This window comes from Trichechus manatus, unplaced genomic scaffold (genome assembly GCF_000243295.1).
Source record: "Trichechus manatus latirostris isolate Lorelei unplaced genomic scaffold, TriManLat1.0 scaffold00038, whole genome shotgun sequence".
NCBI classification, from domain to species: Eukaryota; Metazoa; Chordata; class Mammalia; order Sirenia; family Trichechidae; genus Trichechus; species Trichechus manatus.
In genome coordinates, this window is record NW_004443974.1 from 13,408,496 (window position 1) to 13,430,148 (window position 21,653).

The 21,653-nt window shown below is 51.5% G+C and overlaps 1 protein-coding gene across 4 annotated transcripts; it reads right to left on the bottom strand.

The window, feature by feature from the left end:
• Window positions 1-940: 940 nt before the first annotated feature.
• On the bottom strand, window positions 941-20,200 carry SH3GLB2 (SH3 domain containing GRB2 like, endophilin B2). Of its 4 annotated transcripts, XM_023730798.1 has the most exons (11): window positions 19,946-20,200; window positions 14,297-14,438; window positions 13,360-13,488; window positions 8,879-9,012; window positions 8,568-8,660; window positions 6,291-6,353; window positions 4,467-4,490; window positions 3,744-3,833; window positions 2,836-2,936; window positions 2,078-2,318; window positions 941-1,746 (listed from the first exon to the last, which is right to left on the bottom strand). In XM_023730798.1, the coding sequence occupies exons 1-11, from the start codon at window positions 20,006-20,008 to the stop codon at window positions 1,639-1,641; spliced, it is 1,188 nt and encodes a 395-aa protein (XP_023586566.1). In that variant the 5' UTR covers window positions 20,009-20,200; the 3' UTR covers window positions 941-1,638. The 4 variants fall into 4 exon arrangements, with proteins under 4 accessions (XP_023586566.1, XP_023586567.1, XP_023586568.1 ...); XM_023730799.1 differs by lacking the exon at window positions 4,467-4,490 and having other exon boundaries at window positions 19,946-20,116; XM_023730800.1 differs by lacking the exon at window positions 14,297-14,438 and having other exon boundaries at window positions 19,946-20,058.
• Window positions 20,201-21,653: the final 1,453 nt, after the last annotated feature.

Sequence of the window (21,653 nt, forward strand, 5' to 3'; positions counted from 1 at the left end):
CTGATGGTGGACTCACAAACATCCCTCCATTAGTGCTCCTCAGAGGGAGTGCTTGGTGGGATGTTGTCACCGATTTTCCCTTCTTTGGCCTGCCCCAGGTCCTCTTCCTGCCCCTCCCTCTTCCACTTGACCAGCTGGCTACGCTTTGTAGCCTTTCTTGAAGCTTGGCTCTTTCCTATTTATAGCTCTGTGCCCTTGCCCTCCCTGTCTCCCTCTCTTCAGCAGCTCCAGCAGTGCAACCTACTAGCCTTTGGCCTCATGAGGACCTGTCATAGAATGCTGGGCCCAGCTGAGGACCCTCAAACATAGTTTACAGCCCAAAGCCACCCACTTGAGCTTCTAGAATCAGACTGACTTGCGCTTGAGTCCTTGCTCGGCCACTTGTTAACTGTGGTACCTCGAGGAGGTGACTACCTGATCCATTCTTCCTTGTCTGTGAAATGGGGACACTGCCTACCTCGCAGTGCTGTGAGGTCACCATGAGAACACGGGAACATGTTTGACCCAGTACCCGGCCCACAGAACGCAGTGATAGCCAGCAGTACTTTAGCTTAAACTATCATGTAAATTTATGCATAATTCATTCCGAATTATACATAATTTATATTCATCCCATAATCTGTCCAAATTTAGGAAAGTTTTCTCAGGAAAGAAACGTTTACTGTGCAGCTTCATGTACAGGCAGAGCACTCCCATCTGAGGAGCACTGCTCCAGGCCCTGTGAGAAAGGGAGAGCTGTGAGGGATGCACTTCCTTTAAAGAACTTCTTTTCCCTCTGCCCTAGTGCTTCTGGGAGAGGGGCCCACAGCAGGATATGCTGCTCATTCCTGTACATCGCCCCCACCCAGAAAGGAACTGTGCAGGTGTGAAGTTGTCCTTCCTCTCCCACTCTCAGGCCAGTCCCGTGATGTCAGTGACCTCTGAGAGTAGGCCAGGCAGCTTGCACACAAAGAATGTTTATTATTTGTCATTGGCTAGAAAGCAAGCAGACAGGCAGAAGTAAAAATATCAGTTAAAAAGTGAGTTTGAAGAGGTGAAGGCTGCAGCCACCATACTTGGCTTGAGCTGTAAGGAGTGGGGGAGGGGGAAGGGTAGCACCGGAAAGATGCTGCTCCGGGGCCCAACCCTGCCTCTCCTGCCAATTCTCCCCTCTGGCTCCAGGCTGAGCCAGGAGGGACAGTACACAGTTCCTGAGGACTGCCAGAGACACCTGGCTGCCCTGCTGCTTTCCCCTTTTCTGCTTTTGGCAACTAAAATACAGGTGCTCTCTGCTTGCCAGGGGTGCACCCCAGTGCCTCCTTAGGCCATCTGTGGCTGACTCCCACCATGGGCCTAGGGTCCGAGTGCAGCTGTTGTAGTCAGCCCCCTCCCTCGTTAGCAGAGTAGGGAGGGCTGGGGTGCTCAGGGGATGCAGGCAGGGTTGGAGGCTCCAGAACCATGGGTCAGAAGCAGGGCTGAGTGGGGACAGGGATCATTCAGCTTCTTGAGCTCCCTCACAGCTGGATGACCAGGGGCAAGGACAGGAGGGGGTCAGTCTCCCCACCCTGAGCAGCTGGGTCACCAACAGACAGGTGGCAGGGCTGCACCCAGATTCTCCTGCCCAGGCCAGAACGGGCAGGGGTCTGGGAGGGGGCCTGCTTAGCTGAGCAGTTCCAAGTAGGTGACAGGGACCTTGCCCTTCTTGTTGCCTCGCTCACCAATGAGCCAGTCAGGGTCCATGCCAGGCAGGCTGTAGACAGTGATGAGCTAGAGAAGGAGGGCAGAGAGGGAGGATCAAGGTCTCAGCCAAGCAGAGAAGTGGACCCCAGCCTGAGGGGACAGAGTTGAGATTCCCGATGATACATGGACATCTACATCTCCAGTGACAGGCGGTCACCTCCCAACCCACTCTTCTCAGACACGGCAGATTAGAAAGTACTTCCTCAAATAGAGCTGCTTCTCTTCAGTGTCCTCATTCTCGCTCTACCCCCAGGGCCCTTCAGCAACTGGAAGTCTTTAGGCCTGATTCTCCCAGTTCCAGTTTTCTGACTTCCTAATCCAGCCCTTTTCTGCCACCCCTTGTAGCCCCCAGACCTACCTCATCAGCCAGCAGGGCCAGCTCACTGCTGTCAGCCGCCTCATAGTCGTAGAGCACACGGGCCTTTCTGGTTCCGCTAGCGGGTGGGGCCACCTCCTCCAGGCAGAGAGCAGCCTCCCCTGGAGGCACCAAGCCAGCCACAGAGGGCACCACAGGCATTGTGGCCGCAGAGGTGGTAGGTGAGGTGCTGCTCAGGGGTGGGGAGGCAGGCTCTGTAGTGCCCACGAAAGTGCCTGGAAATCTGGGGAGGAGAGGAGGGACATGTCTCAGCAGCTGGAAGCCATATTCCTGTGAAAGTCAGTCCTGGACATCCCTCCTACCCCACAGAATACCAGCTGGGCCCACTGTCCACTGCCCCAGAGGCAAGGGCCCCTCCCCACTCCAAGAGACCTCACTCTGCTACTTACATGGCTCCCTGGGAACTGGTAGCATGAAGGGAAAAGCAAAGCAAGGTGGGAAAGTGAGACGTCCTGCCCCTTTGTCCCTGCCATCCTCTCCACCCCCAGCATTCTCCTGAGACTGCTTGCAGAACCCCAGGGTACTCAGAGGTCACCAAGCCCAACCACCTCCTTTCATACTGATGAGGTGCCTGGGCTGAGAGAGGGACATGACGGCTCCCATCAGAGTGAGGCTCAGTTGACAGCTTTCTGAGCTCAGGTGAGAGAAGGTTCATGCCTGAAGGAGGTTGGGCTGCCATTTGAATCTGGGAGCAAGGGTTCCCCAGTGTGCTCAGTGGTGCCCGGCCCCAGCGCCCACACCTGCCAAGCTGTTTCTGTAAGTCCAGCATGTGGCGGTAGCACTGCGCATAGTAAGTTGTCTGAGACTCAATGAACTCATGGAGGCAGCGAAGGTGGTTCACCTGTGGGGAAAGAGGCCCAGTGATGACTTCCAGCATCCACCCGTGGGGCTGGGGGTGTCTTCAAAACAGAACCCACTGCTGTCGAGCTGATTCTGACTCATAGCGACCCTGTAAGACAGGGTAGAACTGCCTCATAGGGTTTCCAAAGCATAATCTTTCCAGAAGCAGACTGCCACATCTTTCTCCTGAGGAGTGCCTGGCGTGTTCGAACTGGCGACCGTTGAGATTCGCCACCCCATCCTCTGCTAGACCCTGGCCCAGCATTCCAATCTCTTCTCCCCAGGCCTGCTGCTCCCTTAGAAGACAGGGATACCCTACTCTCCAGGACTTGCTCTGCTGAAGGCAGCACCACCAGCCCCAAGGGCATCTCTGGGTGCTGAGATACACCCTTCAAGACCACAGGGTCAAGCACTGCCTTTCCCATCTTCAGAGATTCAAGTACATTGTTTGAGTGGGGGCATGGAGGATGGCACAAAAAGTGGATGATCAAAGGAGGAATTGGGGTAGAAATTGTTGAATTGGTTTATGTTCTGCTGTATATATTTTCTTTTTTTTTTAATTTTTTAAATTTTTTATTTATTTATTGTACTTCAGGTGAAGGCTTACAGAACAAATAGTTTCTTATGAAACAGTACACATGTTGTTTTATGACATTGGTTAACAACCCCACAACATATTAACCCTCTCACTTCTCAACCTTTTTTTCTTTTTGGTGAAAATACACATTCTGCTGCGTATATTTTCAACAACAAAAAAAATAAGAATACAAAATGTAAAAAACAAGAAGGAATTGGGGGCAGGACTTACATGAGTGCTACTGATTCCCTCTAGCAGGAGGCGGGTCACTTCTGCCTGCCGGTCAAACTCAGTCTGGGCCACTCGGAGCTCCTGCTCAGCCTAGGAAGAGCAGGGCAGTGTGAGAGCGTATGAAAGTGGGACTCACCGCTCCTTGCTTCCCTCCCATCATCCTTCTCCATGGCCCTTAGGCCCACCTGGGAGCAGCTGCTTCTCCTTCATGTGCAGGATTCATTGCCCTCTAAGAATGAAGACTGACATCTGGGGGGCAGAGGTACACTTTCCACCCCTGATTTCAGACCTGAAACCTGGACCGACAGCTCAGGATCCTTATCCCTTGGAGAAGCTACGACCCCACTAGGTCCCCCTTGAGCTGATGGATTCCTGTGACCAGCAGCCACAGCCACAGGCCCCCCTGTGCTTTGCCACGGGCTTTCACACCCGTCCATTTGCTCTTTTGACACCATCACCCATCTGGGTAAAATCCAATTAGCAAATGTCTCCTGAGTGCCTACTGTGTGCTGTCAGGCTCTGTGGATTAAAAGTTTCCCCACAGAGAGAAACAGGCCCAGAGAGGGAACGTGATAACCCCCTACAGTGGTCCAAGTGTGTACAGGCAGAGCTCAGAACTAGAAACCAGACCTGACTCCTATAGCAGCAGGTGTGCCTGGACTGCCATTCCCCACCACCTGCTAGCCCTCCCTCCCCCCAAACCTCCCAACGCTCGCTACTCACCTTGTCCACCTCATCATTCCAAAGCTGCAGAGACCACAACAGGACCGGTCAGCGGGGGAGGGGAGGGGAGGATCGCTCAACTCCAGAGCCCCTGCCCTGCCCCAGCTCCCAGAGACCCCAGCCTCTTCCCACCCCCGCCACCTCCCACCACACCATCCCCACCTCCCAAACCAGGAGCTGAGGCTGGGATGAGGCCTGGTGTGAGCAGAGACTGACCACCACAGTCCAGTCTAACATGCCACATGCAGGGAGAGGGAGAACAGCCAGCTGGGAAGTCCTGCTTGTGTTTCTCCCGAGTCTCACCTACAGTGTAAGCCCCCGTCTCAGGCTGGGGTCTCAAGGGAGACCAAGTGTCCCCCCACCCCACCCTGATACCCTGATACTTGGCTAAAGCTGGTGGGCTGGGAGGCAGGACCATGTGACCCTGGGCCAGTCACTGAACCTTTCTGTTCTTCGGCAGAGAAAGACAGCCTCGTGCCTGAGTCACACTGGGGTTCAGTGGCAAAAGAAAAAAACAGGGCAGTCTCCACCCTCCAGGGTATTTCTCCTCCCACTCGGACCAGGAAGGAGGGCAGGAAGTGTCATCCACAGTCTAAAGAAGAAAAATCCCCCCTCCCCCCACCATGACTTAGGAGACCCATTTCTCCTGCCCACTTCCAGAAATCTATCCTAAGACAATAACCTGAAATACAGAAAGCAAAACAAGGCCAGTCCATGTGGACAGAGCTGTCCACCACAGTGTTGTTTATAAAATCAAAACATGGGATGTGACCTCCATAGTGCTTGGTAAACTATGGTGGTCACCCATGAGGGACAATTATGCAGCTACTGAATGACTGCATGAGTGACATGTGGCAACATGCTTGTGACAGAAATGAAGAAGAACCAAGGGTCTACGGGAGGATCACCATTGGGGAAAATGGAAGAACAGAGAAAGGTAGAAAAGGCACAGCAGTGGTTGCGATAGGCATGACGGGATGGATGTGACTGGCCTATTTTCCAAACCCTAAAGAGTAAATACCAAATATCTCAACAATGCTGTAAAAAAAAAAAGACATTCAAAGTCTTCACAATCCAGCCCCTGACCACTTTCTGTACCCACACCTCCCACCACTGCCCACTCCCTCCCTCTACACTTTCAACTTCAGTCATTCTTGGGCATACCCTCTTTTCAAACCTTTGGGCCTTTGCACAAGCTGTTCCTTCTACCTGCAATGCCTTCCCTCTCCCTGCTCACTCTTAAAACCATCTCCTAGGGTTACCACACCTAGCAGGTGCTCTACAAAGGCAGCTGGTAAACCAGTGGCCATCCTTGTCACCTGGCTTTAGGGGTCTGTGAGCCACCAGAAGGCAGGGCCCAGGCCTCTTCCCCTCTCTATCCCCAGTACCCCCACTGGGCTGGACCCTCAGTAAGTGGTGAATGGAGGTGGGAGCAGGGGGTGGGGACTGGTGCAAGTGGTCACGGTTATGGTGAATGGGGGCAGGCGGATTTTCAGGCCCCCTGGAGACGGGACGACCGCCGTCCTACGTCCACCACACTGTTCAGTGCAGCTGGCTGAGCCTTCTCTTCAGCATTTTGCAGGGAGAAGCAGGTCCAGAACATGGTCACAGGGCATGGGGGACAGACAAGTGGTCAGAGGTAGGGGCTGCTGCTTCCCCTTCGCCCTCTACTGTTGCCCCCCCGCCTTGGGCCTTGCCCATCCAGGTGTGTGGCAGCCCCTGCCTTACCCTCCGGCCCCTGCTTCCTGTGCAGTCAGGGCCAGGTGTGGGAGTGGGATGTGGGGGGAGACGAGGCTGGGGGTGGGATGGGTCGGGGGCGCTTACCGCGGAGGCGCTGGCCGAGAGAATGTAATTACGAGGTCTAGTCTCCTGAAAGTCAGGCACCGTCTGGCAAGGAACAGAGTTCACGGAGGGGGGTCACACTGGGTTGGGGCCAAGGCTGAGGCCAGGAGGCCGCCCCAGAGTCTCCCACAGGGAGATGACAGGAGCCCCCGACCCCAGGGACAGGAGGCTATAGACAAATACACCATGGAAACCCTTCTTCCCAATCGAGCCTCCTGGAGATGAGAGGGGCTTAGAGACTCTCAGTCAAGACAAAGACTAAGACAAATGGCTGGGGAACCCCAAGAGCAGATGCGGCAGTCAGCTTGTGGCTGTTGTCAGCATTCTTGCTCCTGGTGAAGCCATAGGTTGGGTCACGCCCCCCTCCTCCCTTGACCAGTCTCACTCAGACACCCCAGTTAGAGCCACAGTCCCCCAAACAAAGCCTACCCCCACCATAGCTCTCTCCATCCCAGATTCACCACACACCATATCTTTTGCTCCTGCATCAAGGACCAGACCCCTCCCCAACAATGAGGGTAGACAGATGGATGCACGCATGGACAGAGTGACAGGCTTTCAACATTTGCAAAAAGCTGACCCACAGGCTCTAATGCCTGGCATCTTCCCCAAACCAGAGGCTACACGTGGTAGAGGCTCTGGTGGGGAAACCAGCTGCTTGCAAAATGCCCCCAGGATGTGCCCTGGGCCAACCACCGCCCCATGGGCCCAAGGGCGAGATGGGGCAAGTCAAGCAGCAGCACAGCACGTGGGACAGGTATACTCACATCTCCCTCACACTGAGCCAAGTTACCCAAAGCAGAACAGAAAAGAACAAAAACAAAGAGTTAGTGAGTCCACAGCACAGGCGGGAGCAGGCCCCCCAGGCCCCAGTGGAAGGGGACACTAGGCAGACGGATACACACAACTCCACCTTCTGGAAGGAGTCCTGGTATGTGCGTGTGTGTGTTTAGAGGGGTGGGTACAAGGGACAGAAATGCCTGGCTTAAGTCCTTTAGGATGTTGTAGCTGGGGCTGTCTAGCTACCAGCTCTGGAGAAGGTTCCTGGCCTGACCAAAAGGCATGAGACTGTCTTGGCCAACCAACTGGAGAAGAGGTTGTGCCACTCCAGTCACCACGGAAAGGCTACCTTTGCCTGCCAGGTGGAGGAAGCTTGTTCTGGCCAAGTTACTAGAGGAGAGCCTTTCCAGCCCCAAGTGACAGGGAGAGACTGTCATGTCCAGGTGACTTAGAAGAGGTTATCCCAATAGCCATCAGATCACCTGGCCAACCCCAACAAGACTCCAGTGGCTGAGCCCCCTGCCTCCGACCTGGACCCCACACACCTGGATGAGCTGAGAGCCTGTCCATGACTCTTGCAAAAAGCTGCACAGCCCATAGCGGCCCCACTGTGGGAGGGGAACACAAGGAAGGTTTGGGACTGGGGCTCTCATGGGCAGGTGTGAGTCTGGGTGGGGCCAGGCCTTCCTCAGCCAAGAGCCTGGGCAGACATAGGGGGCAGTTTCCCTAGCACACCCTGGACCTGAGGGTCATCTCCTCAGGGTGTGAGGTGGTCTTCAGACCCTTGCACCCCTGAGCAGCCTGACATCCCAGGACTGTGCCCACCCTTGGGGCCAGCTCTCCTAATCCTGAGCCTGGCCCTGGTCGAATCACCCCATGCTCTGTGTCCCGTGGTCCAGCCAGGTGGAACAGGCCTCAGGCAGTGCAGGGGGAACCCAGACAAGCCAGACCCTGCCCAGTCTCATGGGGCTCTTGAAAGAGTCCCTCAGGCATACCCTGGGCAGGTGGGTGGTCCAGCTCCAAGGTTCTCCATGCCATGGCAGGGGAGCCTAGGACAGGGCACCCTGGTCCCAGCGTTCAAGCAGCAGGTAGGGTAGTTAGTAAGGGGGAGCCATGCCTGGGCAGAGCCGGGTACAGAGAGCAGAGCATCCAAGGAGGGTGGGAAGGGGCCATGCGAGAGACTCCAACTGGCTGTCTGGGAAGGCTGTGGAGTACCCTGGGCCCAGGTTGGGGTACCGCTGGTCCACCTACCCCATCAGTGACCGCCCTGGGACCCAAAGCTCTAGGGCCACCAGGGTTCCTTTGCGGGTGGGGGGCAGAGAGGCGTGACCGGAAGCGGCCAGCCCAGCCCATCGTCTCCTAGCCAAGCCACTCCAGGCAGAGAGGGAGGAGAGAGTCATGCCAAACATCAGGTCCCTTCACGACCCTGTGGCTCCAGCCAGAGTCTGGTGGGGCTGCGAGGCCAGCGGGGATACCTACTGTGGCTTTGGCTTCTGCGGCCTTGGCTTTCTTCAGCCGTGCTTTGCAGGCATCCAAGTCCAGACGACGGTTTTGGAGGAGCCGCCTCTCCTTCTGCAGGGTAGGGGGTGGGAACAGTGAGACCCTGGACAGCCCTGGGAGACCTTTGGCTGTGGCAAGACAGCCCACAAGGCCATCTTGTCGAGACAGGGAAACTGAGGCCCAGAGAGAGGAGGACATCCACTCCAGGTTACTCAGTCCACAGAAGCTCAGAGGGTCGAAGGCGAGGGCTGCCATGTTACCAAGAAATTGAGTGGCCCCAGGCCCCTCACCGAAATTGTTTTCCAGTCTCCTTCCAGAAAGTTGCGCAGAGGTGTGAGGAAGTTGATGGAGGCTGTGTGGATAAAGTCTCGCTCGGCGCCTCCCAGGCGTTTTTCAGCTTCTGCCACTTTGATCAGTGTCTTCCCTAAGAAAACAGGGTTGAAGGGTGAGTAGAGGGTCAGGCTCAGGCTGTGCTGATCCCCAGGAAGCAGGGGAGAGCTTAGAAAGACACACTGAAGAGGCCTGGGCAAGGATGCTAAGTGCAGAATGGTTTGCCCAGCAAAAAGTGGAAGCAACCTCCCTATCAACTGAGGACTGACAGATAAACAGTGGGATATCCAAAAAAATGGAATACTATACAGACATTAAAAAAAACAGGTGGGGGTGGGCTTCTGGAATGGCAGAAAAAGGAGCTCAACAAGTCCTCTCCCCCCTAAAGCAGTAATAAAAACTGGACAAAACTGTCAAAAAACCATTTCAGGACTCTGGAAATTGACCAGAGGTAAATAACAAATTAAGAAGTATTTAGTCAAGAAGAACCACTGGACCTTGGTAAACAGAGTAAAATACCTAGGAATAAGTTTAACCAAGGAAGTGAACAATCTTTACACAAAAAACTATAAAACACTGCTGAAAGAAATTAAAGGATATCTAAATAAATGGAAAAAAATTCTGTATTCATGGATTGGTAGACTTAATATTGTTAGGATGTTAATTCTACCTAAAGTCATCTACAGATACAGTTATAACTCCTATTAAAATTTCAACAGTCTCTTTTGCAGAAATGGAAAAGTAGATCCTCAATTCATATGGAACTGCAAGGGACCCTGAACAGCCAAAACAATCTTGAAAAAAAGAAAAGAACAAAGTAGGAGGACTCACATTTCCAATTTCAAAATGTGCCATAAAGCTACAAGAGTAAAAATAGTTAGTGTGGTATGGGTATAAGGATCGACATGTAAACCAATGGAATAGAGTTAAGAATCCAGAAATAAACCCATAGATCTATAGTCAATTTATTTTCAACAAGGGTGCCAAATCCATTCAATGGAGAAAGAACAGTCTCTTCAACAAATGGTGCTAGAACAACTGGATTTCCACATGCAGAAGAATGAAGCTGGACCCATGCCTCACATCACATACAAAAATTAACTCAAAGTGGATCAATGACCTAAATATAAGAGCTAACACCATGAAACTCTTAGAAGAAAACATAGGGGTAGAGCTTTAGGACATTCTTTTAGGCAATGGATTTTTAGATATGACTCCAAAGGCACAACTAACGAGAAAAAAATAGATAAACTGGAATTCATCAAAATTAAAAACTTTTGTGCTTCAGAGAATATTATCAAGACAGTTAAAAGACAGCCTACAGGATGGAAGAAAATATTTAGAAACCATTTACCAGATAAGGGTTTCATATCCAGAATATATAAAGAACTCTTAAAACTCAGCAACAATAAAAACGCAACTACACATAGGACAAAGGATCTGCTTAGATATTTCTCTAAAGAAGATACACAAATGGTTAACAAGCACATGAAAAGATGCTTAAATCTTTTTTTTTCTTCAGTCCTCAGTGAATGCAGAACAAAGCAACAATGGGATAGCACTTCATACCCACTAGGATGGCTATTATTTAAAAAGAAAAAACAAACCAACAGAAAATATCAAGTGTTGGAGAGGATATGGAGAAATTGTAACACTGGCACACTGCTGGTGGGAATGTAAAATGGTGCAGCTTCTGTGGAAAACAGTTTGGCGGTTCCTCAAAAAATTAAACACAGAAATACCATATGACCCGGTAATTCCTAAGTATACACTCAAAAAAATTGAAAGCAACGACTCACACAGACACATGTACATCAGTGTTCATTTCCATACTATTCACAATAGTCAAAAGGTGAAAACAACTCAAATGCCCATCAATAGATGAACGGATAAACAAAATATGGTATATCTACACAATGAAGTATTATTTAGCTAGAAAGCGAAATGAAGTCCTGATACACGTCACCACGTAGATGAACCTTGAAAACATTATGATAAGTAAGATAAGCCAGACACAAAGGATGAATACTCTATGATTCCACTTATATAAAATATCTAGAATAGGTAAGGAAACCCTGGTAGTGTAGCAGTTAAGAGCTACGGCTGCTAACCAAAAGGTCGGTAGTTCAAATCCACCATGTGCTCCTTAGAAACCCTATGGGGCAGTTCTACTCTGTCCTATAGGGTCACTATGAGTTGGAATTGACTCAACAGTAACAGGTTTGGGGTTTTTTTTTTTTTGGTTTTAGAATAGGTAAACCCATCCATCAAGACAAAAGAAGATTTGTGGTTACCATGGAATGGGGGAGGAGGAGATAGGGAGTAAAAAAATAATTATAATGAACAGGACAAAAAACAAAATCAGCAAGGATAAAGAACAATTTGAACAACACTATCAACCAGCCAGACCTAACTGACATTTATATAACACTCCACTCTACAACAACATAATATTTTTCAAGTGCGATATGCTAGGCCATAAAACAAGTCTCCATACATGTTACAGGATTAAAGTATACAAAGTATGCTCTCTGACCATAGTGAAATTAAATTAGAAATCAACAACAGAAGGAAACTTGGAAAATCCACAAATATCTGGAAATTAAACAACATACTCCTGGTGGGAATGCAAAATCACACAGCCACTTTAGAAAACAGTTGGCAGTTTCTTAAAAAGTTGAACATAAATTTATCATATGACTCAGCAATTCCACTCCTAGGCATTTACTCAAGAGAACTGAAAACATATGTCCACAAAAAGACTTGTATGCAAACGTTCCTAGAAAAACAACCCAGATGTCCATCAATTGGTGAATGGACAAAAAAATATGGAAACACCCATTCCTCACTTATCGACATAGTTAGGGTCCAAAGACCAGGTCATTATGTGAAAATCGGTGTCATGCAAAAATGGAGGATGACCACATCAGATCACAAAATGAAGGAAGATATCATTACCTAACTGCCAAATTACATCATTACTTAACTGCCAAACCACTGAGAATCATGGCCCAGCCAAGTGGACACATAACCTTAACCATCACAGCCAGCGTTACTCTTGCCTTGCACCTTGGCATTCATTACTGCCAGATGTACACCGTTAATGTTCAAAACAGTCACATAACTACTGTCGTAATTGCAAAATAGCAGATAACAAGATCGTGGACAAATGAGGAGTAGGCGTATTATCCATACAATGGAATACTATTCAGCAATAAAAAGGAATGAAATCCAGCAGGAGAAAGGTGGGGTGCAGAACTCAAATTCTAGTAAGAAGACCGGACTTAATGGTCTGACTGAGACTGGGGGAACCCCTGGAAAGCATGGCCCCTGGATTCTCTATCAGCCCAGAACTAAAACAATTTCCGAGGCCAACTCTTCAGACAGGGATTGGACTGGACTGTGGGACATAAAGTGGTAGTCGTGAGGAGTGTGCCTCTTAGCTCAAGTAGATACAAGAGACTAAATGGGCAGCTTCTGTCCGGAGGTGAAATGGGAAGGCAGAGAGGGTTAGGAGCTGGTTGAATGGACATGGGGAGTCAGGGGTGGAAAGGAGGAGTGTGCTGTCACAGTATGGGGAGAGCAATTAGGGTCACATAACAATGTATATATAAATTTTTGTATGGGACAAAAATAAAATTAATTAAAGAAAGAATGAAATCCTAAAATATGCTACAACATGGCCAAACCTCAAAAACATTATGTTAAGTGAAAGAAGTCAGATGCAAAAGACTATATATTGCATGATTTCATTTATATGAAATGTTCAGAAAAGGCAAATAAACAGAGATAGAAAACAGATTAGTGGTTACCTAGGGCTGGGAGTGGAGACTGACTGTAAACAAACATGACACAAGGCTTCTTTTTAGGGTGGTGGAAATGCTCTTTAAACTGGATTGTGGAGATGTTTGCACAACTCTGTAAAATTACTAAAAATAATTGAAATATACCATTAAAATAGGTATACTTAATGGTATATAAATGATACCTCAATAAAAACTGTTAAAAACGTGGGGGGAAAAAAAAAGCCTGAGGTGGACTTCTAAGTGCTTTTGTAAACAGGTATCTGCAGTACAAGGCTAATTAAAAAATCAGTTTGCAGAATGGTAAACACAGCATGATCGAATTAAAAAATACACGCAGTGATGACTGTACAACATGGTGAACATAATTGATGTCACTGAATTGTACACATAAAAATGGCTGAAAGGACAAATGTTTTGTTATATATATTTTACCACGATTAAAACACACACACACAAAGCAGAACTAGGTAAGGGAGACTTCCATTTTCACTATTTTCTTCTGCATTGATTGAGGTTTTCAAAATGAGGATAAATTTGGGTATTACTTGTGTAATGAAAAAAACGAAGGAAGGGAGGGAGGGAAAGATAGAGTAAGAAACCATGTCTCCCAAGCCCAGCTGTGGGACCCGGCTCACCGTAGGGAGTGGTGGGCCCCAGCTCACTGGCTGCCTCTGCCATGTACTGAGCCAGTAGCTCCCCGTTGGTGACCCGCGAGGGGACCTTCCTGTCCAGCTTCTCATACAGGAACTCTTCCACACGGGCACCTGTGAGGAGACAGCAATCAAAGCTACAGGGCTCTTCAGTCCAAGCCCAAGGATGAAAGTCACAGGGACAGAAACAGACCCAGATCAGGCCTGATCCATGGAAGCACCCAGCTGATGACTTCTGGAATATTCTCTTGCTTATGCCCACCTCAACCCTGTCAGACTGGCACTATTAACACCTCACTCTACACAAGCTAAGGCACAGAGATACGAAGTATCTGCCCAAGGTCACACAGCTAGGGGTGACAGGACCAAAGTCAAAGCCCGTCCACCGCCTTCCTCATTACAACATGGATGCCTTGGGCATCACACACGTGAACAACTCCCTGCCCTGAGCCCCCAAAAGATCTCCAGGCACTCAGTTAGCCCCATGTCAGGTTTACAGGCAGATATGCATCACAACTCCATTTCACCCTTTTCCTGCAGGTTCTCCTGTAGTTTGGTTCTTCTCACTCCTTGCTTACTGTGTGACTTTGGGCAAGCCCTTTTCCATCTCTGGGCCTTGCTGACTTCTCTAAAATGACTGAGTTTATGTTTTTCCTGTCTCTCCTCCAAAGTGTGTTGTAGTCTCCAGCATTTCTTCAATTCCTTTGTGCAAAACTTAGCAGTTCTTCTGCTCCAGAGACCATCCTGGAGCCCAACACCGAGTCTCTTGTTGACTTTAACTGCGACTTCCAACAACAGCCTTAAGCCCCAGGTTCTAACTAGAATGCAGCCGAGTCCCACCTGCCTGGCCTCAACAGGGCCTGGCCTCCCACAAGCTCCTTCCCCACTTCTCATCCCCTAGGGCTGGCCAGCATTCACTCACTAGGGTTGGGCTGCAGCAGCACCTCTGTCTGCCTCAGGATCTTCTCTGTCCAGTTCCTGGTGCTGTCCGCCCGGGTCAGAAGATTTTCAAAGTGGGCATCGAGCTCAGTCTTCTCAGCCTGGCCGAATTTCTCCTCTGTGAACTGTTGGGGGAGGGCCAATGGGTGGGGAGGGCTCAGAAAGGAAGGGGGGCCTGGACACAGGTAGATGAGGACTGTTCCCTCCGCCTTCTGGCTGGAACCCAGGTCCTAAGGTCAAGAGACTTGCTCTGCTCCTAATCTGCTCTGTGACCTTGATCAAGTTACTACCCTGCTCTGGGCCTCCACTGACTCCTCTGTTTGGGCTGGAGTTTAGGGATCATAGCTTTTTTTAGAAATCTGATGAAAGCTATAGACCCTATCCCCACAGAAATGTACACTCACACAAAATCTGGCATACAATTTAGAGGGGTAAGGAACCCTCAGGAGCCCATCTTTATGGGTCCTTCTAGCCTGACTCGGCAGGAGGACTACGTGGAAAGGACTCGTGGAACAAACGGGCACAGAGTGAGATCTGGGTTTTCAGGAGGCTCCATGGGGAGCTGGGACCCTGCGGGGGAGGAGTGCCAGGGGAGTGAGTGGGAAAAACCCAGGCTCTGGAATCAGAGATTTTTCTTCAAGTCTTAGTTCCACCACAGGCAAGCTGTGTGACCTTGGGCAAGTGGCTTTGTCTCTCTGAGCATTGGTTTCCTGAGCTGAAAAATGGGGATAACAAGTTAGAGCATCTCCCTCCTAGGGTGGTTGGGAGGATGAAGTAAGGAAGATGTGGGTGAGACATTAAGGCTGGGGTCTGGCACGGAATCAGCAGGGAAGTATGTGGGAAGGGAGCATGGCCAAATGACAGGGTACACCGCTAGCCCATTGGAGCAAATTGCTGGGTACACCCAGGGCCCAGAAAGCTTGGCAGCCCTGCCCCAAGGCCAGGGAAGGATCAGGATGCCACACGAATTGCCCCTCAGGGCTGGCAGAAGCCATGTGGGCCAACGAGGAACAACCAGAAACCAGCTCAAAGCCCTGACCACTCTGATTTAGAAGGCCCTTGGACCAATATCCACATTTTTCAAACAGAGACACCAAGGCCTTCTCTAGCCTGGGCAAGGGACTTGCCCAAAGTCACAGCTAAAGAGCAAAAGGGAGAAGGCCTCCCTGAGGGACTGAATTACCGGGCTAAGGGCTGGGGACCACGGTCTCAGCGGGCATCTAGCTCAATTGGCATAACATAGTATGTAAAGAAAATGTTCTACATCCTACTTTGGTGAGTAGCGTATAGGGTCTTAAAAGCTTGTGAACGGCCATTTAAGATACTCCACTGGTCCCACCCCGTCTGGAGTAAGGGAGAATGAAGAAAACCGAAGACACAAGGGAAAGATTAGTCCAAAGGACTAATGGACCACAACTACCACAGCCTCCACCAGACTGAGTCCAGTACAACTAGATGGTGCCTGGCTACCACCACTGACTGCTCTGATAGGGATCACCATAGAGGGTCCTGAACAGAGCTGGAGAAAAATGTAGAAAAAAGTTCTAATTCACAAAAGAAGACTACACTTCCTGGTCTGACAGAGACTGGAGAAACCCTGAGAGTATGGCCCCCGGACACACTTTTAACTCAGTACTGAAGTCACTCCTGAAGTTCACCCTTCAGCCAAAGATTAGACAGGCCCATAAAACAAAATGACACTAAAGGGACACATCAGCCCAGGGGCAAGGACGAGACGGCAGGAGGGGACAGGAAAGCTGGCAACAGGGAACTCAAGGTCGAGAAGGGGAGAGTGTTAACATGTCATGGGGTTGGCAACCAATGTCACAAAACAATATGTGTATTGTTTAATGAGAAATTAATTTGCTCTGTAAACCTTCATCTAAAGTACAATAAAAAAAATTTAAAAAATTTTTTTTAAAAAGGGGCGAAGGCCTGCACAATAAGGTCAGTAGTAATAGCAGATAACATCCATTGTATCTGTGGCCCAGCCTGCGCTAAGTGTTTTACAGCAATGATCTCACTGGCTCCTCCACCAGCCCTCCAAGGCAGGTTGGGTGAAGTTTCCCATTTCACAGGTGATGCTACTGAGGCTAAGCAAGGGGCCAGGACTGTGCTGGAGTCAAGAGTCATTACAACCTGAGGTCTAGAGGTCCCTCCTGAGCTACTGGACAGCAGTGAATAATCCAGAGGCCACCAGGCTGCTCCGGCTGCGAGGAGTGGGAGGCAGACGTCTGACAGTCAGGCTGCTCAGCAGCCATCAATTATGTAGCAGGGCTTGGGTTTCTCACTGCAGGGTTGGGCAGGCCAGGCTGGCAGGGTTCTAGCCTCCAGCTCCCTACCTGGGGACTAGATGCTCCCAGCCCTCCTCCTACTTCCCCCACTTTAGTTGCTTCTGCCTCCTTTTCCACTTCAGGCTCCTCAAGCTGTGGTCTCCCTGAAGAGGGTCTCAGGCCTGCCCATCCCCCTGCTGGGAGCCGGGCCCTGGACAGGACTCATCTCGCTCAGCCCTCTGAGGTGGGTGGCATTAGTCCTATTTTCCAGATGAGGAAACTGAGGATCAGAGAGGTAAAGTCACCTCTCTGGGCCTCAGTGTCCCCCTGGAGAATGGGACAACAGGATCTGTCTCATAGACTATTTAGAAGGTGCTTAGCTCTGTGGCTGGCACACAGTAAGGGTTCAATAGATGTCAGCTGGTACTATCATCATCATCATTATAATTAACAAAATGCCTCCCTCACATCCCTCCTAGGTTCCCAAGAGCTACCTGGGGACCTCCTTACCCCAATGGTACAAGAAGTTCTTCACATTCAACATCTCCAAACCCAGTCCAAAAAACAAACCAAACCCATAGCCATCAAGTCGATTCTGACTCATAGCAACCCTACAGGACAGGGCAGAACTGCCCCCATAGGATTTCCAAGGCTGTAATCTTTATGGAAGAAGATTGTCACATCTTTCTCCCGTGGAGCAGCTGCTAGGTTCGAACCACTAACCTTTCAATTAGTAGTTGAGTGCTTAACCACCACATCACCAGGGCTCCTCAAACCCAGTCCAGCCTGCTCTAAATGTGCACCTCAATACCTCCCCTCCTCATCCCCTCCCACCCTGTTCCTCAAACCCTACAGGTGCGAAGTCCTACCAAGCTCTCCTGACCCCTTGGGAATCCATCCCATGCCCACTGCTGTCTGCCTAGCTCTGATGATGACAATGCCACTGCCTTCCAGTTTTTTTTTTTTTTTTTTTTTTTACTATTACTGCTACCACTGCTATCATTACAATTACTACTAATAGTACTCATACTATCACTTCTCCTGCCCACCCCCACTGGCATGCTACCCATTCTCAAATATGCCTTACGTTTTCTTGTCTCATGGTCCTCATCTGGGCTATGCCCATCACCTGGAATACCCTCCCTGTGCCAACTTCACAAAACCCTCCCTACTTTCAAGACACAGTTCAAGCACACTTCACCTGGAAGGCATTCCAGAATCACCCATGCAAAAGGGATCCTGCCCTCTGGATTCTCATCCCAAAGCCACGGCCTTGTTCCTGCCAGGACTGTGGTGGGGGTGAGGCTCTTAATGTTGTCCCTGGTACATATGAGGGGCCGAGGGCTTACCCAGCATGCCCTGGTGCCTGGCAAGGTGGCATCTGCACAGAGGAGCCGCCCATGTATCGATAATGAAGAACCCTCCTCCAGTCCCTCCTGGCTGGAAGAGGCCTCCCAGCCCAACCCCATTCCCTGGGCCAGCTGGGCTCAGGCAGGTTCTCTGTGTGGCCTTTCCTGCCCAGGTCACATTTCAGGACCCCTCTCCTGTGGCCTGCCATCCCAGCCAAGGGGAAAGGGCCTTGTGCCTTAGAGGCCTATGCCTGCAGAGTCCAAGGCTGCTCCCTGCAAGATGGCGGCAGCAGGGGGTGGGCGTGCAGAGCCAGAGAAAGCCTCTATTTATAAAGCTCCCAGCTCCCTCCTCCATCCTGGGAGGCTGGGGCCTGGGCACTGTCGGCTCCCACTCCAGTATGGGCAACCCTGTGGACCCGCCACCAGCCAGTGAAGCGAAACCACAGGGCCCAACCTCCCTGCCCCTCACCACCACTCCTGGGCTCTTTGGGCAGTGTCAGATTGGGTGCCTGGGCCCCAACAGCAGCAGGAAACCGGCAGATCAGGTTCTTCCCCAAATGTGGCAGATATCGCAGTTGCCATGCCAACACTAGGGTGGATTCCCCACCTGCCAGAAAGACTGGGCCTGTCCAAGGGGCTCTGAAGTCCCACTAGGACTGGGGGCACTGACCAGGCTAGGAGCACCAAGCAGCAAATCCTCACCCACTGGGACACTAAACCTCACAAGGACACTGTGCTTCTAGTAAACATGGCCACATAGGCTTTGGGGAGGGAGGCCTGACAGGGGCTGGGCTCCTCCAGAGAGGGAGGGCCTCCTCAGGAGTGCCAACAACATGGACAAGGACAACAGGACCAGAGCACTGCCAACGAGCCAAGCCCCCGTATCTGCAGGATCTCACTGAACCCCACAGCCACCCTCTAAGGCAGATGCAGTGTTACACCTGAATTACAGATGGGGAGACTGAGGCTCAGAGAAGGGTTGAGACTTGCCCAAGGTCACAGATGTATAAGGGCGCTATTAACCAGACGGATACCAATAATGAGCTTGCTTTTTTAGTGATCATGTACATGCACAGTCCCATGGGATCCTCACATCCATTCTGGCAGGGTAGTATTAGTAAGCCCATTTTTCAGACTGAGAAACTGAGGCCCAAAAAAGGTGAAGCCACTTCCCCCAAGGTCACAGGAGGGAGCAGTCACAACCATATCTGACTCCAGATCATCATGACATTAAGCTGCCTCAGTTTCTCTCCCAGGATCTCAATGGATAGGACTTGCTCCAATCCTGGCAACATCGGCCTGGACAGTTTCCCAAGGAGGGGGCCAAGCCAGGCCCCACCTCTCTCCCTATCCCCAGGCCTGGGGACTAAAAGGAAACAGGCCCCCCAGAAAGCAGAAAGGAAACAACCACAGCCCTACTGGATTCTGGCCTGACTCTCCAAGCGTGTAAAAGGGTCCTGAAGGATCATAGCACCACTAGCCCACTGCACAGGTGTGGAGACTGAGGCTCAGAGAAGGGGCTGTGAGGGGTGCACGAGTCCCTGGGCAGGGACCCAGCCCTCCAAACGCCCTGGCCAAAGCCAGAGTTCTGGCTAGGCGGAGAGACAGGGAGGGAGGAGCAGCCTGCTGCCCTCTCCCCTCCTCAGCGGGGCTCCCACAGGGCCTGGGGCAAAAGCCTGGGCAGGGTGGTAACCTAACTGGTCGAAATGGTGGGCACTGGTCCCTCTTCCCCAGGCAGCTGGGCTTAGTCCCCGTCCCCGGGTCACGCTGAGGGTGCGGCCAGTGTAAACAGGGGCCTCGGGCTCACTCTCTTTTCTGGGCAGCGCAGAAGGAGCGGGGACTCCAGCGGGCGGAGGGTGTTCCCGCTGCGGAGAAGGTGGCAGCTGCATTGGAGGGGTTCTGCCTCAGGGGCGCCCTCTGCGCCGCGCCCGCCCCACATCCGGGCCCCGGGAGCCGGCCGTGAGGGGCCCGGGCGCACGGCCCGGAGAACGGCGCGGCGCCAGGCCTCACCTGCACCGCCCGGGTGAAGAAGATGCCCGCGTCCGACGCCAGCTTCTTCATATTGAAGTCCATGGTGCGCACGCAAGGCCGGCTGCGCTCGCTCGAGCGCAGCCTGGCAGCCCCGCGACCCCTGCTGCCGCCGCCGCCGCCGCCCAACCCGCACCCCGCCCACCTGCTGCCTGAGCTCCAGCCCTCAGCTTGCCCACCCGCTCGCCCGCAACCGCCGAACTAGCCGGAGCGCGCAAGGCGGGGCGCGGCGGCCGCCCGGGGCGGAGCCAGGCGGTAGGCGGCCTGGAGGCGGCCAGCAGGTGCTCGCTGCTGCCCCTTGCGTCCACCCGCCAGTCGGCCCGCCGACCGCAGATGCAGCGGCCAGCCACCCGGCCGCCACCTGGGCTGGCCTCTCCAGCTTCTTCCTCTCCCTTTGTCTATTCGCACCCCGCCCCTCCGCCACCTGTCTGTGGTGCCCGCTGTCTCCCTATTTCTCGGCCTCTTTTTCCCTGGATCTCTCTGGCGTTCCCCGCCCTGGCCCTCTACAGCCTTCCTACTCTTCTGACCCTGACCTTGGTGACACTACTAACAGCTGAGGGCCAGGTGGGGACTCATCCATCCTTCAAGGCTAGGAAGGGAGGATGTGCGGGGAGGAAGCGGGTCCTCGGCCCGTGAGCCTCGCACCTGAGGAGAAGAGAGGAGGCTATGGTCGGGAGGTCAAAGGTTGGGTTTCTGTCAAAATGGAGGGGCTTGGCTGCCCTCGGGGCACAAACATGTACTGTACTGACCTTGAACACAGCTCTTCACAACCCAGACAGGTAGGGGGTGGTCTTAGCCCACAGATAACTCCCTCCCAGGGTGTTTGGGAGGGAATTTCTACCTGTCTCCACCTCTCCCCATCTCTGCCTCTGGGCTTCATCTTTTAACCACGTGGTACCTGAACTGGTACCTTCTCCCTGGCTCTGTCCTTTGGATGGCTGACTTTGGTCATCTCTCTATACTTACCCTGCTTTCTCATCACCTAACCGAGCCTATCTGTGCAGGGGTAAGCCTCAAATCACCCCCAGGGCTTGTTCAAAACCCAGACCCCAGTCTCACCCCTAGGCCCTGGTTCTCTCAGTGCAAGTGGGGCCCAGGCAGGTGGGAGCTTTTGAAAGCACCCAAGTGATTTAACGTGCACCCCAGCTTCAGAATCACTGGTCTGCATTTATTATCTATACGGAGTCACCGTCGACTTTTATGCCACCTGCACAGCTGCAATCCATCAACTCTTTGTTGTTTCTGTGTCTCTATGTGTTTCTATTCATCTGTATTGATCATGGATTTACCTCTCAGTATCTGTCTATAGTTGACCATATCATTCATTTAGCTAGCAACCAGCCATATTTCTTTAAACATCCCATGTCAATATAGTTATATGTTCATTCATTCAATAACTCACGTTGAGCACCTACTATTTGCCAGGCATTGTTCTAGGTGCTGGGGATGAAGCGGTGAACAAAACAAGGTCCCTTCCCTCATGGGCAAACAAATATATAATATACCAAGTGATGAGTTCTGGGAAGAAAAACACAACAGGGTAAAGGAGTGAGTACATGCTAGTTATCACTGATCTTATAGCTCTACCAGTCTATAACTTTCACCTATTTAACTAGCTCTCCACTTGGCTGTGAAGATTTACTAATAGTAATGGCCAAATGTGGGCCTGAGCCCATGCCAGGCCAGCACT

Coding starts and splice junctions, on each gene's coding strand:
- SH3GLB2 (XM_023730798.1), bottom strand. CDS start 20,008: ATGGACTTCAATATGAAGAAGCTGGCGTCGGACGCGGGCATCTTCTTC. Junction 9,013..13,359: donor GGGGCCCACCACTCCCTACG/GTGAGCCGGGTC, acceptor CTGTTTTCTTAG/GGAAGACACTGATCAAAGTG. Junction 1,747..2,077: donor TGGCCCTGCTGGCTGATGAG/GTAGGTCTGGGG, acceptor CTCCTTCTCTAG/CTCATCACTGTCTACAGCCT.